The sequence below is a fragment of the Chionomys nivalis genome, chromosome 16 (genome assembly GCF_950005125.1).
Source record: "Chionomys nivalis chromosome 16, mChiNiv1.1, whole genome shotgun sequence".
NCBI lineage: Eukaryota > Metazoa > Chordata > Mammalia > Rodentia > Cricetidae > Chionomys > Chionomys nivalis.
The window spans coordinates 2564722-2578237 of NC_080101.1; the positions used below are offsets into that span (position 1 = coordinate 2564722).

The following is a 13516-nucleotide window of genomic DNA, read 5'->3' on the forward strand; positions in this document are numbered from 1 at the left end:
TTCAACATAAAAATGTAATGCTTATTTTTGAGGCTAATTTGCCCATTTCGTTTAAGTTTTTGTTCTTGGTTAGTAGATCTACTCTCATATTAATATCTTAGGCTTTCTATCTTTAATAAGTTGATTATGGAAATGTAATGTATACATGCACAATTTTTCCAAATGTATTATATATTCCTAGCTGGGAATCTATATGTATATATAGTTCAACTCCATATGTAAGTAAGTACATATTTTTAAAGGTTTATTTTATATATTACTTATTTAGAGTTTTAGTTTGTTTCTTGAAACAAGGTTTCCCTGTGTAGTTCTGACTGTCCTGGAACTCACTCTGAAGACCACCAGCCTGGACTCAGGCTCAGAGATGTCTCTGCATCCCAGGATGTCTGGTTGAAGGTGTGTGCCACCCTCAGCCTGGCTTGAAGTTTTTATTTATCTGTATGTGCACTACCTGCAGAAGTCAGAAGAGGGGGTCAGGCTTCTGTGAGCCACCAGATGTGATGCTAAGAACAAAATTCAGGTCCTCCGCAAATCCTCTTTATGACTGGGCTGTGTCTCCAATCTAAAACACATACATCTAAACTCTAGACCAAACTGTGAGGAACGAAAGTTTAGGAAAGGATGTATCGATGTTATATATATTACACTATTCATATAAGGGACACAATTACAGATTTTAGTATCCTGGTGGATGTGGGATCATGAAACTAAATCGCTCATATTTGTGCCAAACACCCTATAGAACAGTCATCTAAGTAGAAACATGTTTAGAGTAAAAAGATGGAATAGTGATTGGGTTTGAGTAGTTTGTTCACTTGTTTTTGGATAGCAAGCAGCCTTTCCAAACACAAGAAATGGTTATGTCTTTCGATTTGCTTGTAGCTTTGGAGAATAAAAACAGAAACAGTTTCCTGGTAGAAGAGCGGGAGCTAAACACCTCAATTTGTCACAACAACGGCGCTTACCTCTCGACCTCACTCCTGAAGCAGCAGCCACGGAGTAAAGACTGGAGTCGAGGTAACCTCTCAGGAAGTCACCTCCGCCCCATCACTTCTGGGGTTTGGAGACTAAAGCAGACACGCGGGCCAAAGGAAAATCCGGCCTGCCCACCTGACATCAGCATGGACACCACTGCAGGGACTTTTCCTGAGGAAAATTGCTCCAGGCCTGCAGGAGGGGGCTGGAGGCTCCTGAGCCCGGCTGAGAGACTGCAGAAGGCGGGACTGCGGAGGGCGGGGCCTGTGGAGGGTGGGGCCTGCGGAGGGAGGGGGTCAGCAGGGGAGGAGTCTGTGGGGGCGGAGCACGCGGAGGGAGGAGCTTGCAGAGGGCGAGGTTGTAAGGGGAGGAGCCTGTTGAGGGAGTGGTCTGTAGAGGGAGGGGCCTGCAGAGGGCGAAGCCTGCGGAGCAAAAAGCCTACATAGAAAGAGACCGGCAGGGGCGGGGCCTGTTGAGGGAGGGGCATGAGGAGGAGGGGCATGAGGAGGGCGGAGCCTGGGAAGGGCGGGGCCTGAGAATGGAGGGGCAGTCCGGGTAGGGTCCAGCAGGAGAGACCCTGGCCGGGAGTGGTCGGCCGCGGAGCTGGGTGGAGGGAGAAAACAGCGAAGGAGAAGCGGCGGAGGGCGGGTCCGCCAAGGGAGGAGCGCGGAGCCCGGAGGAGGGCGGAGGAAGGTCCGCCCCGGCACAACCGCAGACCCGACGGGCTCCCAGGGACAGCCGGCCTGGCCGGAACTCCAGCGGCCGCGCGGGAATGGGCCGCCCCGCGACCTGACGCCGCCGCTCCCCCAGAGCCATGGACGGGGACGCCATCTGCAGCGCGCTGCCTCCCATCCCCTACCACAAGCTCGCCGACCTGCACTACCTCAGCCGCGGCGCCTCGGGCACCGTGTCGTCGGCTCGCCACGCGGACTGGCGCGTGCGGGTGGCCGTCAAGCACCTGCACATCCACACTCCGCTGCTGGACAGGTAGGGGGTCCGGGGGAGGAATTGTCCTGACGGCGCTCCACTTTCCCTCTCGTCTCTCCTCCAAAAACCGGCAATCACGGCAGCCCATAAAAGCCTGTTTATTGAATCCGACGTGTTGATGCAGTGCTCGTGGCTTCGCTTTATTTTTAGCCTCAAGAGCTGTGGCGCTCTTGAAACTGGGCTCTCGGAAATGAAATAAGGAGTGAGTGCAAAATACACACCGGATTTTGAACATTTAGTCCTAAGAACAAAAATGTGCCGGTGTTTTTATATTGGCTACATGTCAAAATACTTTTCTAGGGTAGTATATGTTTTCCACTCCGAATTTTTATTCATCAGTGCTGCTCCAGAGCTTGCCTGTTTTGGTGCGGTTTGGTTGGTTTTGTCTTGTTTGTGGCTTATTCCATGCTGTCATGAAGTTCAGATATCAGACTCTACATTAGCAGTTGTTGTTCGAGCTCTTACTTTGGAAGTCCTCAAAGGAAGTGTGCGCTATTTTTGTAACAACAGTAAATTGAATTCAAAGATTGTCAAATGGTCAAAAATAATGAATATAAAAAAATCTGACCGCCTTATGTTCTGATATTCTTTGGGTCCAGTTTCCACATCAGGAAAAAGAAAGAAAAAAGCGTTGGTTTCTGTTTCCAGGAAAACATCACAATTAAATACCATGGCTTTGTGACTGTGTGTGTTAGTCAATGGGTCTAGTCAGTAGTCTTGTGCTTTCCTTTTATCGAGAATTTAACCAGACATCCGTGGTTGCCACGTTCTCTTCTGGATCTAGCATGAAAATGCAGAAGGCATAGCGGCTCCATTGGCCAGAGGCTCTTCATGTCTGGTGTGAGGTCAGATCCGACATCAGATACCCCTTCTGACTTCATCCTGGAGCTTTTCCCCCACACCGTGGGCTAGATCACATTGTAGTTTGGAACACTGAAACGTTTTGTGTACCTTGATCCAGATTCAGGAATGTACAAGGTGTAGTGCCTGTTCATAGTGGGCCTCACAGTCCGTGGAGCCAGTGCTGGTGTTTCATTCAGTAAGTCGGCTCTAAAAGGAAGTTGGTCAGAAGCCAAGTAAACAAATATTCTCTGGATATGTAGCACTCATAGACCACTAAGTATACCAAAGCTAGCTGATTTCCCACTTTGGAGTCTGCTTTTCAAGGTTTTTGTTTACCCAAGCTTTGTGCTCTTTATGGGCCAAGGGATAAAGTTGAAGTTTCTTTTTCCATCTTCCCCAGCCACGTCACTGTACAGTTTTATTGAAATGGACAGGAAATTGTCTTCTTAAGAGCAACAAAATCCTGGGACCTTAATGCACTGGTCCTTTTCTCTTGTTGCCTAAGATCTTAACAAGCGCACAGGCCTGGGCTTATGCAATTGACTCGGCATGTCTTATTTCCTCATATATAAAATATGAATAATTAACACGTATGTGTATTTGTTGTCTCTACTGTAGATAAAGTACCCATTGTTCTTTAAGATGACCTGTAAGGAAAATAAGTTTATGTGACGTTACATGTTATTTTAATGATTAATGAGTCCTTCTCTGTAACCAATGAATGGGCCTTCCGTAGCATTCTTCCTACCTTAATGGACCTCCTATTGGTTGTTCAAGTACCCTGGATATGGGGTAACTATTCCCTATTGAAATTTGAGTTGGGTAATTTTGGTCATATAATTATTGAAACTGCCCTACATTTTTAGCTTTTTATAATTTTTTAATTTTATTTTCCCCCTCAGTCTTGTTGAAATCTAACCTTACAAACTGTCCAACACAGACCTTAGCGTACCAGGACTACAGTTTGAATCTGTCTTAAATCCCGTCCGTTTGTATCATTGTGGTCACCAGAGGCTCATTCGTCTTTCTACCTCTGGGTGCCCTTACATGTAAGGCGAAGATAATGGAACCGGCTTTAGGTGTTTATGTGCGTATAAAGTGGCTGACAGGAAGGAGGAATACATCAGACTTTTTCATGTGTGTGTGTGTACATGTGTGTGTTAATGTATACACATGTTGTATGTGGTGGTCCATGTGCGTGATATGGAGGCCAACTTCAGGTGTTGTTCCTAAGAAACACCATTTATTGGGGGGGGTAGTGTTTGGATTGTTTTATTGTTGTTGGCTTTTTTATGTGGATTTTGAAGAATGAAACGGGCCCCCTGCTTGTATGACAGTCATTTCACCAACGGTCCTGTCTCCCAGCGCCTCATTTCATGCTGTGGACAGAAGGAGGAAAGGGTATCTTATGTGTACCCTCTCTGTGGATGTTTCTCACTGTCCAGAAGTCTTCAGGTTCATCCTGTAAGGAACCACACAGCAACTGTCTTGTTGACCCAAATCTCTTGTGCAAATACAGAACTTGAGAAATTGGGAGTCGGATTAAATGGTCCTCATGGATTGATATAACTGGTTTCCTTACAGTCAAGGTCAGAGACAGAAAAGAGATAAACTTTCCACTCCATGTTTTCTTGTAACTCTTGAATTTAAAAACATAAAATCTATTGTCTATTCAGAGAATAAATTACTTATGACCGTGGCTGGGTGTGTGTCTCTGTGTCTCTGTGTGTGTTCTCAGCAGTCTTATCAGGAATGCCTGTTGCTTTTCTCATTTCAACAGCCGTCCGTCGAGAACTGGGTTTCTCAAGAGCCAGCATGAGCATCATCAGTTACCCAATAGGCTTCTCCTGGAAGTGTTTCTATTTATGTCACGGCTACCAACACCCATGCATCTGGACGGTTAAAAAAAAAAAAAATGATGACGTCAATATAATTTCTCTTTCTTTGTATATTTTTTTAATCCTTTATAGTCAGTTAGTCCCAGCATCTACCATTATTCTCAGCCAGTGTTTTCTTTTCTTTCACTATAACTTTATAGTTTCAGGCACCCCCTGCTTTGTATCTAAATTGTTACAGTCTTCAAAACTGTTCCTCTTTCTGTTATTTCCATATACTGTGCCAGACAATTATCTTCACACTTCATCTTACCGATTTCTCTTTCTCAGGACCTCTGGTCACAGCCGCTCATCAGATGAAGTCCCGGGGAGTCTTAGGACCCTGGCATGTTTGTTTGATCATCCCTCCTTTTACACAGACTGTTACACACCCTAGTTCATATCAGTCAGTTTTACTTTCACTTCCTTAATTCACGTGGCACGTGGATGTTGAGCATCTACTGTGTTACTGGATAAAGTCCTGGGGAAGCCTTCTCTCTGGTGCTAAATTCTAGCCGTACTTCAGGTTCTACTGAGAGCCTGCATCGTTGAAGACTGCTGTGACTTTGCCTTGCTCAAAATCCTCTCCCCTCTGCATGCCCCATAGTTTGCTTTTCTTTTTCCTTTATATGTGTGTGTATATATGCATGTATATGTATATACATGTATATGTATGTAAGATATATGGTAGTTATCACATTCTTCCTTGTATTATTTATTTTTCTTACGTGAATTATGGGCCTTGAAAGCAAAGATGCCTCTTTGTGTTTGTAGGCTCTGAAATACTAACCATAACTCTATTTGTACTAAAAGTTAACCATTTACCTGTTTTATTCATGCCCAAGACATGGACACCAGGGATCAGCTATGAGTGCTTCCCTCTTCTCTGTTCTTTTCCTGAGTTTGGTGTGTAATTTCTCAGTGTTACTGACTTTGATATAGCTATCATCACCTCAGCCAGCAGTTCTCAACCTATGGATCATGACCCCTTTCACAGGGTTCACAGAAGAACAGAGGAAAACAAAGATATTTACCAAAATTACAGTGAGGAAGTAGCAACAAAGTAATTTTATGGTTGGGGGTCACCACAACATGAGGAACTGTGTTAAAGGAGCCTTGCATTAAGAAGGTTGAGAGCCACTGAGTGGTACAAATAAATCTGCAATATTTAAACATTTTAGAATTCATGTTAGAAAACTTTTACCTGGAGTGTAACCATGGAATGTAACGTTATGCTAATCGAGTGTATTCCTTTTAGGATAAAATAATCTTAGTATTTAATTAATTCAGGCATCAGTCATTGTAACATAGGTCAGCTTGGGGAGCTTCCTCTCTCACGGCTCCTTCTCTTTCCTAGGAGAGGTGCAGTAATAACCGTGTGTAGCGCTTTTACCATTAGTGGAAAGTACAGTAATAACCATGTCCAGCACTTTTACCACCAGTGGTTTGTAGAAGCTATTTTGGCTGCTGTCTAAACAGACCAGTAGAATACACAGAGTGTATATCATCTCTGTTTTAAATGTGATGAGACTAAGCAACACAGAAGTTGAAAACTCACATAAGGCTACATAGCTAATTAATGAAAAAAATCCAGGCTTAATTAATATGTGGGCATGGTCATTGTATGTTTTTCATTATCTGAAATAATTATCCTTTTTTTTCCTTAGTGAAAGAAATGATATCTTACGAGAAGCTGAAATACTACATAAAGCTAGATTTAGTTACATTCTTCCAATTTTGGGAATTTGCAATGAGCCTGAATTTTTGGGCATAGTTACTGAATATATGCCAAATGGATCATTAAATGAACTTCTACATAGAGTAAGTACTGTTTGTTTTCAGTGACTACAGTTATTATTTAGTCTGCTCAAGCTGTCTATAGTATTTTTGTCACAGTATTTTGTAGTATATCAATGAATCAAGTAAGAATATGAAGCACCATTGAACTGATGAACCTTCTGTGGCTTTGTTTGTGTTGTTACAAACTACTGTGGAGCTGGGCATGAATTTAAAGGTCCTAGATTATTTTGTATAGGTAACTGAGACATTCATACTAAATCCCAGCATACACATTATACTGTATATATAAATATATTCATGTACAGATAGGCATGGGAAATAGATGAAATGCGTTCAATATACTATATAACCAATTGTTAATCCATATTTTATATTAGTGACTATTTAGAAGCCATATTAAGTATTATTAGTTAATGGACCAAGTAAATCATCTTCAGTAACATTTTTCTATCTATAGCCGTTTGAACCATTACTAATTTTTTCAAGGTATGAGTTACTCTGTCTTTTATGCATGAATCCTATCAACAAACAAACTTAGGGGTCCACATTCTCGAAATACCTATATTCTATTTTTATTTTTGCGTGATCTTACACTGTGATTCCTTCCCGTGTGCATTTGCTTTCAGAAATCTTTTTAGGTCAAATGCCCCAGTTTATGAGGATTCGGGTTAATTAGGGCTGCATAATCACCTGTGGACACCTACAGCACGCCCACATCACAGTGTGTAGCACAGCTTTCTGAGCATTCGAGGGCAAGTGGGCACCACTGCCAGCCACTCATGGGGTGACTTCCTCTTTGTTTCAGAATACATCGCATTCTATCATGACTTGCGGCCATCTGAAACAAAGACGGACTGAAGTAACTCGTGTCAGTCTGTTCAGGTTTGTGTGCCTGCCCCAGCAATCAAGGGACCAAGAGTCTATAAAATTCCTCTCTTTTTTGTTGTTTGAGAAATGAAGTTTAAGCTGAAGTCCTAATGTTCTCCTTCCACATCGTCATAGATACTGTGGCGCCCAGATTTGGAGCCCGCTGGAAATTCTGTAGCCTCCCCGCCCCCCCCCGCCCCCCCCCCCCCGCGGGATATTCCTAACTCTTAGATGTGACCGTAAGCGATAGAGCGAGTGGCCACTCTACCCTTGACTCCATGAGGGAAAACCCCCATGTGACACTGTCATTCAAAGGCCCATAGTGACTTTAAACTTCATAATACTTTGAAAAGTTGACTTGCTACAGACCGACAAGAGTCACTCACTCCAAGGTCCTGAGCTGGGCGTGTTTCCTGGGAGGTAACGGTCCACGCTAGTATTTCGTATTTCTTTTGGTTTCCTTAGTATGATGCCCTCAAAAATATGCCAGTTACTCACCCACAGCATCAGAAAGATCACTGAATAAAATGGAGATGTAAACACCCTAGAATATTATGAACCATCCCTACCAGTTGATCACTGAAATGTAAGCAGACAGTTTCAGAAAGAATCCTAAGGCAATTTTGGAACTTCAAAAAAGGTGACTTTTACATAGAGTTTTGGGAAATGAACCCTTGGTCTTGGACCCTGCTGGGCCATTGTCACCTTTTTCAAAGTGTCTGGATTTTCTAAATGTACTCATTCTCCTGGGAAACCGGTTTAACTTTTATGTTCAGAAAACACTTAAAGAAATTCAGATGGGTATGTGTTTTAAAACAAAAAGTGATCTTTATTCCTCAAGACGAAAATTCCCAAAGGCTAATGTTTCAAGAGGTAATGTAGAAAACTTTCGTAATTAAAGGTACGAGGTGTAGGTCAGTGAGACGGGTGCTCGCCACACCACAGTACCAGCCTGATGAGCTGAGCTTGACCCTGTGCAAAGGTGGGGGGAGGAACTGACTCCACACACACACCCTGACACGTGTACCCCACCCCATCACATTGTGTGCCCGTCCACACACAGAGACAGACGATAATAACAGCCTTTTTCAAGTATGAGACACTTCAAATAAATATAGTAACTCTCACTGATGTGCAGATTACAGTGATAATTGGAGCTTTAATAAAAAAAAAGTTAAAATTTCGAATGAATAGTTTGGTATGTCAGAAGCAAACTATTATTTTTTTTCTGTATGTATGTGTGCTTATGAGTACAAGTTATTCACTGAAGCCACAGGCGTGAGCAGTGGGTGGAGTATAACTTTATGTGTCTGACCTTGTACACACACAAATGACTGAATGATGGCGGAGCGATCGGACGCTTAAAAAAATCCCACACTAGCTCAGAACTGAGAGATAGTTATTTATTTTGGGGGAAAACTCACAAATCAGAATTCTCCGCTTGACTGGCTGAATCACGCAATCCAAAAGGAGTAGCCAGCCTGAAACGGAGCAAAGGGAACCAGAGAGAAAAAGGGGCACGCCCTAGTAGGCGGGCAACTACAAGCTGTAATACTTCTTACAGCAACTGAGAGCTGTGCCCACTGCAGAACGAGGCAGTAATACCGTGCAATTGCATGGCCAATATAAAAAGAAATACCACAGCTATAGTTATTATAAACATCTCTAAAAATTCAAGTAAAATACAAGAATATCAAACAATACCAATTGGTACAAAGTAATAAAATTGAGCATGTGTTTTATCTTAGTTTATAATCTATTTTCTCATGAAATTCTTAATTTTTTTTTTTTTTTTTTTTTTTTTTTTTTTAAATATTTATTTATTATGTATACAATATTCTGTCTGCATGTATGCCTGAAGGCCAGAAGAGGGCGCCAGACCTCATTACAGATGGTTATGAGCCACCATGTGGTTGCTGGGAATTGAACTCAGGACCTTTGGAAGAGCAGGCAATGCTCTTAACCTCTGAGCCATCTCTCCAGCCCCGAAATTCTTAATTTTTAATTGTTAAATTAAGGTAGTAATTTTTTGTTTTGTGTCTTTCACCCATACAAAGAAAACTGAGTATCCTGAAGTTGCATGGCCATTGAGATTCCGCATCCTGCATGAAATCGCCCTTGGTGTGAATTACCTGCACAATATGAATCCCCCTCTCCTTCATCACGACTTGAAGACTCAGAATATCTTGTTGGATAATGAATTTCATGTCAAGGTAACTACTTTGGGGGAAAAAAACTTTTCTCTGGGTCTTTGTTCTTAATAATCCTGAAAAATCCTTTAGTAGCGTCTTCATTGCTGTCTTCAGCACCACCTCCCGTGAGGCTTGGGGCTGGGAAACCCAGCTGGATGTGTGAAGGAATGAAGCCTCTCAGGCTTTGAAAATCCTGGAGAAGGAAGCTCCAGCTCCTGGCTTTTGAACACGCTGCCAACATTTGCGCTGGGACCAGGAGAAGGCTTTGCCACTTGGTGGTCTGGGGCATTCAGTCCTTGGCATGGCCTGGCTGGTGTCCATAATGTCCAGTCAGTCAGGACGTCGTGGGCTCTCCACACTGGCCCCTTTCTCACAGTGGTTCAGTTATTCCTTGTTTGCTTGTTTGTGTGATGCAGGGTCTCACTATGTATCTCTGGCTGTCCCAAAACTCACAGAAGTCCTCCTGTCTCTGCCTTCTGAGTATTGGGATTAAAGGTGTGTGCAGCCACACCTAGCTTAAGGCTCAGTTATTCTTAAACTTTAGATATAGAATTTGCTACAAAATAGCAATTCACTGTGTTTCTTAATTAAAATTGTCAAAATATTTTATTTTCTATTTTGAAATTGGTGTTAGAGTCATAGGATGTTATTACTTTTTTTTTTTGTTTTTGTTTTTGTTTTTTTTTCGAGACAGGGTTTCTCTGTGGTTTTGGAGCCTGTCCTGGAACTAGCTCTTGTAGACCAGGCTGGTCTCGAACTCACAGAGATCCGCCTGCCTCTGCCTCCCAAGTGCTGGGATTAAAGGCGTGCGCCACCACCGCCCGGCAGGATGTTATGAAGATAGTGCAAGGTGGCTCCATGTTCCCTTTACCCATTTCCTTGCATAATTAGGCGCAGCCTTCAGATCGGAAACTGAACAGGGATGGGTGATTTTTTTTTTTTGTCTTTTTTATTATCGTTAGTTTTTTTTTTATTAAAGATTTCTGCCTTCTCCCTGCCACCACCTCCCATTTCCCTCCCCCTCCCCCATCAAGTTCCCCTCCCTCATCATCCCTAAGAGTAATCCGGGTTCCCTGCCCTGTGGGAAGTCCAAGGACCTCCCACCTCCACCCAGGTCTAGTAAGGTGAGCATCCAAACTGCCTAGGCTCCCACAAAGCCAGTACGAGCAGTAGGATCAAAACCCAGTGCCATTGTTCTTGAGTTCTCAGTAGTCCTCATTGTCCTCTGTTCAGCGAGTCCGGTTTTATCCCATGCTTTTTCAGACCCAGGCCAGCTGGCCTTGGTGAGTTCCTGATAGGACATCCCCATTGTCTCAGTGTGTGGGTGTACCCCTCGCGGTCCTGAGTTCCTTGCTCGTGCTCTGTCTCCTGCTCTTGATTTGGACCTTGAGATTTCAGTCCGGTGCTCCAATGTGGGTCTTTGTCTCTGTCTCCTTTCATCGCCTAAATGTTTTTCTTTGGGTTCACCTTCTTAATTAGCTTCTCTAGGATCACGCATAATAGGCTCAACGTCCCCTGTTCATGGCTAGAAATCAAATATGAGTGAGTACATCCCATGTTCCTCTTTTTGGGTCTGGCTCACCTCACTCAGTATAGTGTTTTCTATTTCCGTCCATTTGCCTGCAAAATTCAGGAAGTCATCGTTTTTTACTGCTGAGTAATACTCTAATATGTATATATTCCATACTTTCTTCAGGGGATGGGTGATCTTGAGCACTTTTCATACACCTCCTTGCCACCCATAGAGCCTCTCCACTGAAAAGCCTCTTGAATGAGCCCGTTTTCTAATTGGGTTGTTCATTTTCACCACTCAGTTTTAAGAACCCTGTATATATTTTAAATATAAGTCTTTCATCAGATAATAATTTTCAGATATTTCCTTTCAAATACTTCTCCACAGCTTACATTGTCATCCGTGTGTCTGTGTTTGTACTAACTCGTAGAGAACGTGTGTCCTAGTGTGCACTTGTGTGTGTAACCATTGGCTACACTAGCTGGCTAGTGACAGGAATCCTCCTGTCTCCAGTTCTCCAGTGCTCTGATCACATCCTGCCACGCCTGGAGGCTTTATGTGAGTTCTGAGACATTAGGCTCGGGTTAGGTCATGTCTGCCCAGCAGTGCTACCCCTGAGCCGGTCCCTAGGCTCGGTTAGATCATGTCTGCCCAGCAGTGCTCTACCCCTGAGCCGGTCCCTAGGCTCAGGTTAGATCATGTCTGCCCAGCAGTGCTCTACCCCTGAGCCGGTCCCTAGGCTCAGGTTAGGTCATGTCTGCCCAGCAGTGCTCTACCCCTGAGCCGGTCCCTAGGCTCAGGTTAGGTCATGTCTGCCCAGCAGTGCTCTACCCCTGAGCTGGTCCCTAGGCTCGGTTAGGTCATTTCTGCCCAACAGTGCTCTACCCCGGCTCAGGTTAGGTCATGTCTGCCCAGAAGTGCTCTACCCCTGAGCCGGTCCCTAGGCTCAGGTTAGGTCATGTCTGCCCAGAAGTACTCTACCCCGGCTCAGGTTAGGTCATGTCTGCCCAGCAGTGCTCTACCCCTGAGCTGGTCCCTAGGCTCGGTTAGGTCATTTCTGCCCAACAGTGCTCTACCCCTGAGCCATTTCCTAGGCCTGTTTTTATCCTTTTAACAAAGCCTGCCGCCAAGAAAAATGTTGTCTTTGCTGAGGTCCTTTTATCACCTTTGTCCCTTAAGGACCGTGTTCTTGCTATCACTGGTAAGCCCTGCTCCCTAACTCTAGGTAGTGACAGCTTTCCTCTGTGTCACCTCCTAACGTTTCTTGGTGCTATGCTTAGTGCTATATTAAAGTCTCATGCTTTGAATTTGCTTTTGTGTACAGGGCAAGGTGTACTGTAACCCTGTACAGAATGGGGACTCAAATGAGGAGTAACTGCTGAGGAATAATAATACTAACTGCAGCTCACTTTATTTTATCTAGCACTCTACCTACCTATTTCTATAGCGTACATTGTCAGAGGATGATTTTAAACATTAAAAATGTTCAAAGAAATACGTATTTCTCCATTACTTACTAGAGAAGTTGTAACAGTACCAACTTTTAACACAGAAGTATGAGAAAAATTAATTTTCTAAAAAAAAATGACTGAATACACTTCCTTTTTCTTGAAATAAAATGGCAGTTTGGGGAGAGAAAGAAAGGTCAAGCTTGCAGCCCAACATTGCGGAGAAGGGGAGAGGGACTGATGAGGTTTCCCATTTCTCTGCAAGACCTTAGGTGAGCTGGGACTCTGTTCCCAGCGTGGCTGCTCCGCAGAGAGAACACAACATCTGTACATGAACAACTGGCACTTTCCAGTAACCGTACATCCTCCCTGCTTTCCTCCCTTAGTTCTACCTCACGTTTTGTTGATAAATGTAATAAGTCCACTCTTCTTCAGTACAGTAGCCGTTCTGATATTTGGAGACAGCCGTGGGTCTGCTTCCCACTAGGATAGTCCCTCTTTCCCCGCTGAGCCAGCTTTACCGGCTTCAGCCTTCATTCAGTCCCGTGTTGATAGGAGTTTTAGCCCCTTGCGTGATTTCATTGCATGCTTTGGCATTAACTGCAAATTTTGGTGTAGTAGGAGCTGCGGGCCTGCTTTTCGTCCTGCCCGGCTCCTGCATGGCTAGCTTTACACCAGAAATAACAACACACAGATTGTATTCATTTAAACACTGCTTGGCCCATTTCTGTTCATGTATGTAGCACCCCAAGGTGCGCTTACCAGGAAGATTCTAGCCTACGTCCATCCTGGGTCGGAGCTTCATCGTGTCTGCTCTGGAGAGGAGAGCATGGCGGCGTCTGTCTCTCAGAGGAGCTGCCCTGCATCTGAGCTCACTTCCTCTTCCTCCCAGCATTCTACTCTGTTTACTCCACCCACCTATGTTTTAACCTATGAGGGCCAAGCAGTTTCTTTATTACTTAACCAATGAAATCAACAGATTGATATGACACTTCCACATCATTTTGGTCCTTAGAA

The 13516-nt window shown here is 43.9% G+C and overlaps 1 protein-coding gene across 2 annotated transcripts in view; it reads left to right on the top strand.

Annotated features, from left to right (window-relative positions):
* Window positions 1-1524: 1524 nt before the first annotated feature.
* Ripk2 (receptor interacting serine/threonine kinase 2) overlaps window positions 1525-13516 on the top strand; it is a 32755-nt gene continuing 20763 nt past the window's right edge. For both annotated transcript variants that reach the window (XM_057790620.1, XM_057790622.1), the window contains exons 1-3: window positions 1525-1962; window positions 6347-6500; window positions 9404-9559. In XM_057790620.1, the coding sequence (XP_057646603.1) occupies window positions 1790-1962; window positions 6347-6500; window positions 9404-9559 (483 nt within the window). In that variant the 5' untranslated portion in view covers window positions 1525-1789. The remainder of the gene's footprint in view (window positions 1963-6346; window positions 6501-9403; window positions 9560-13516) is intronic.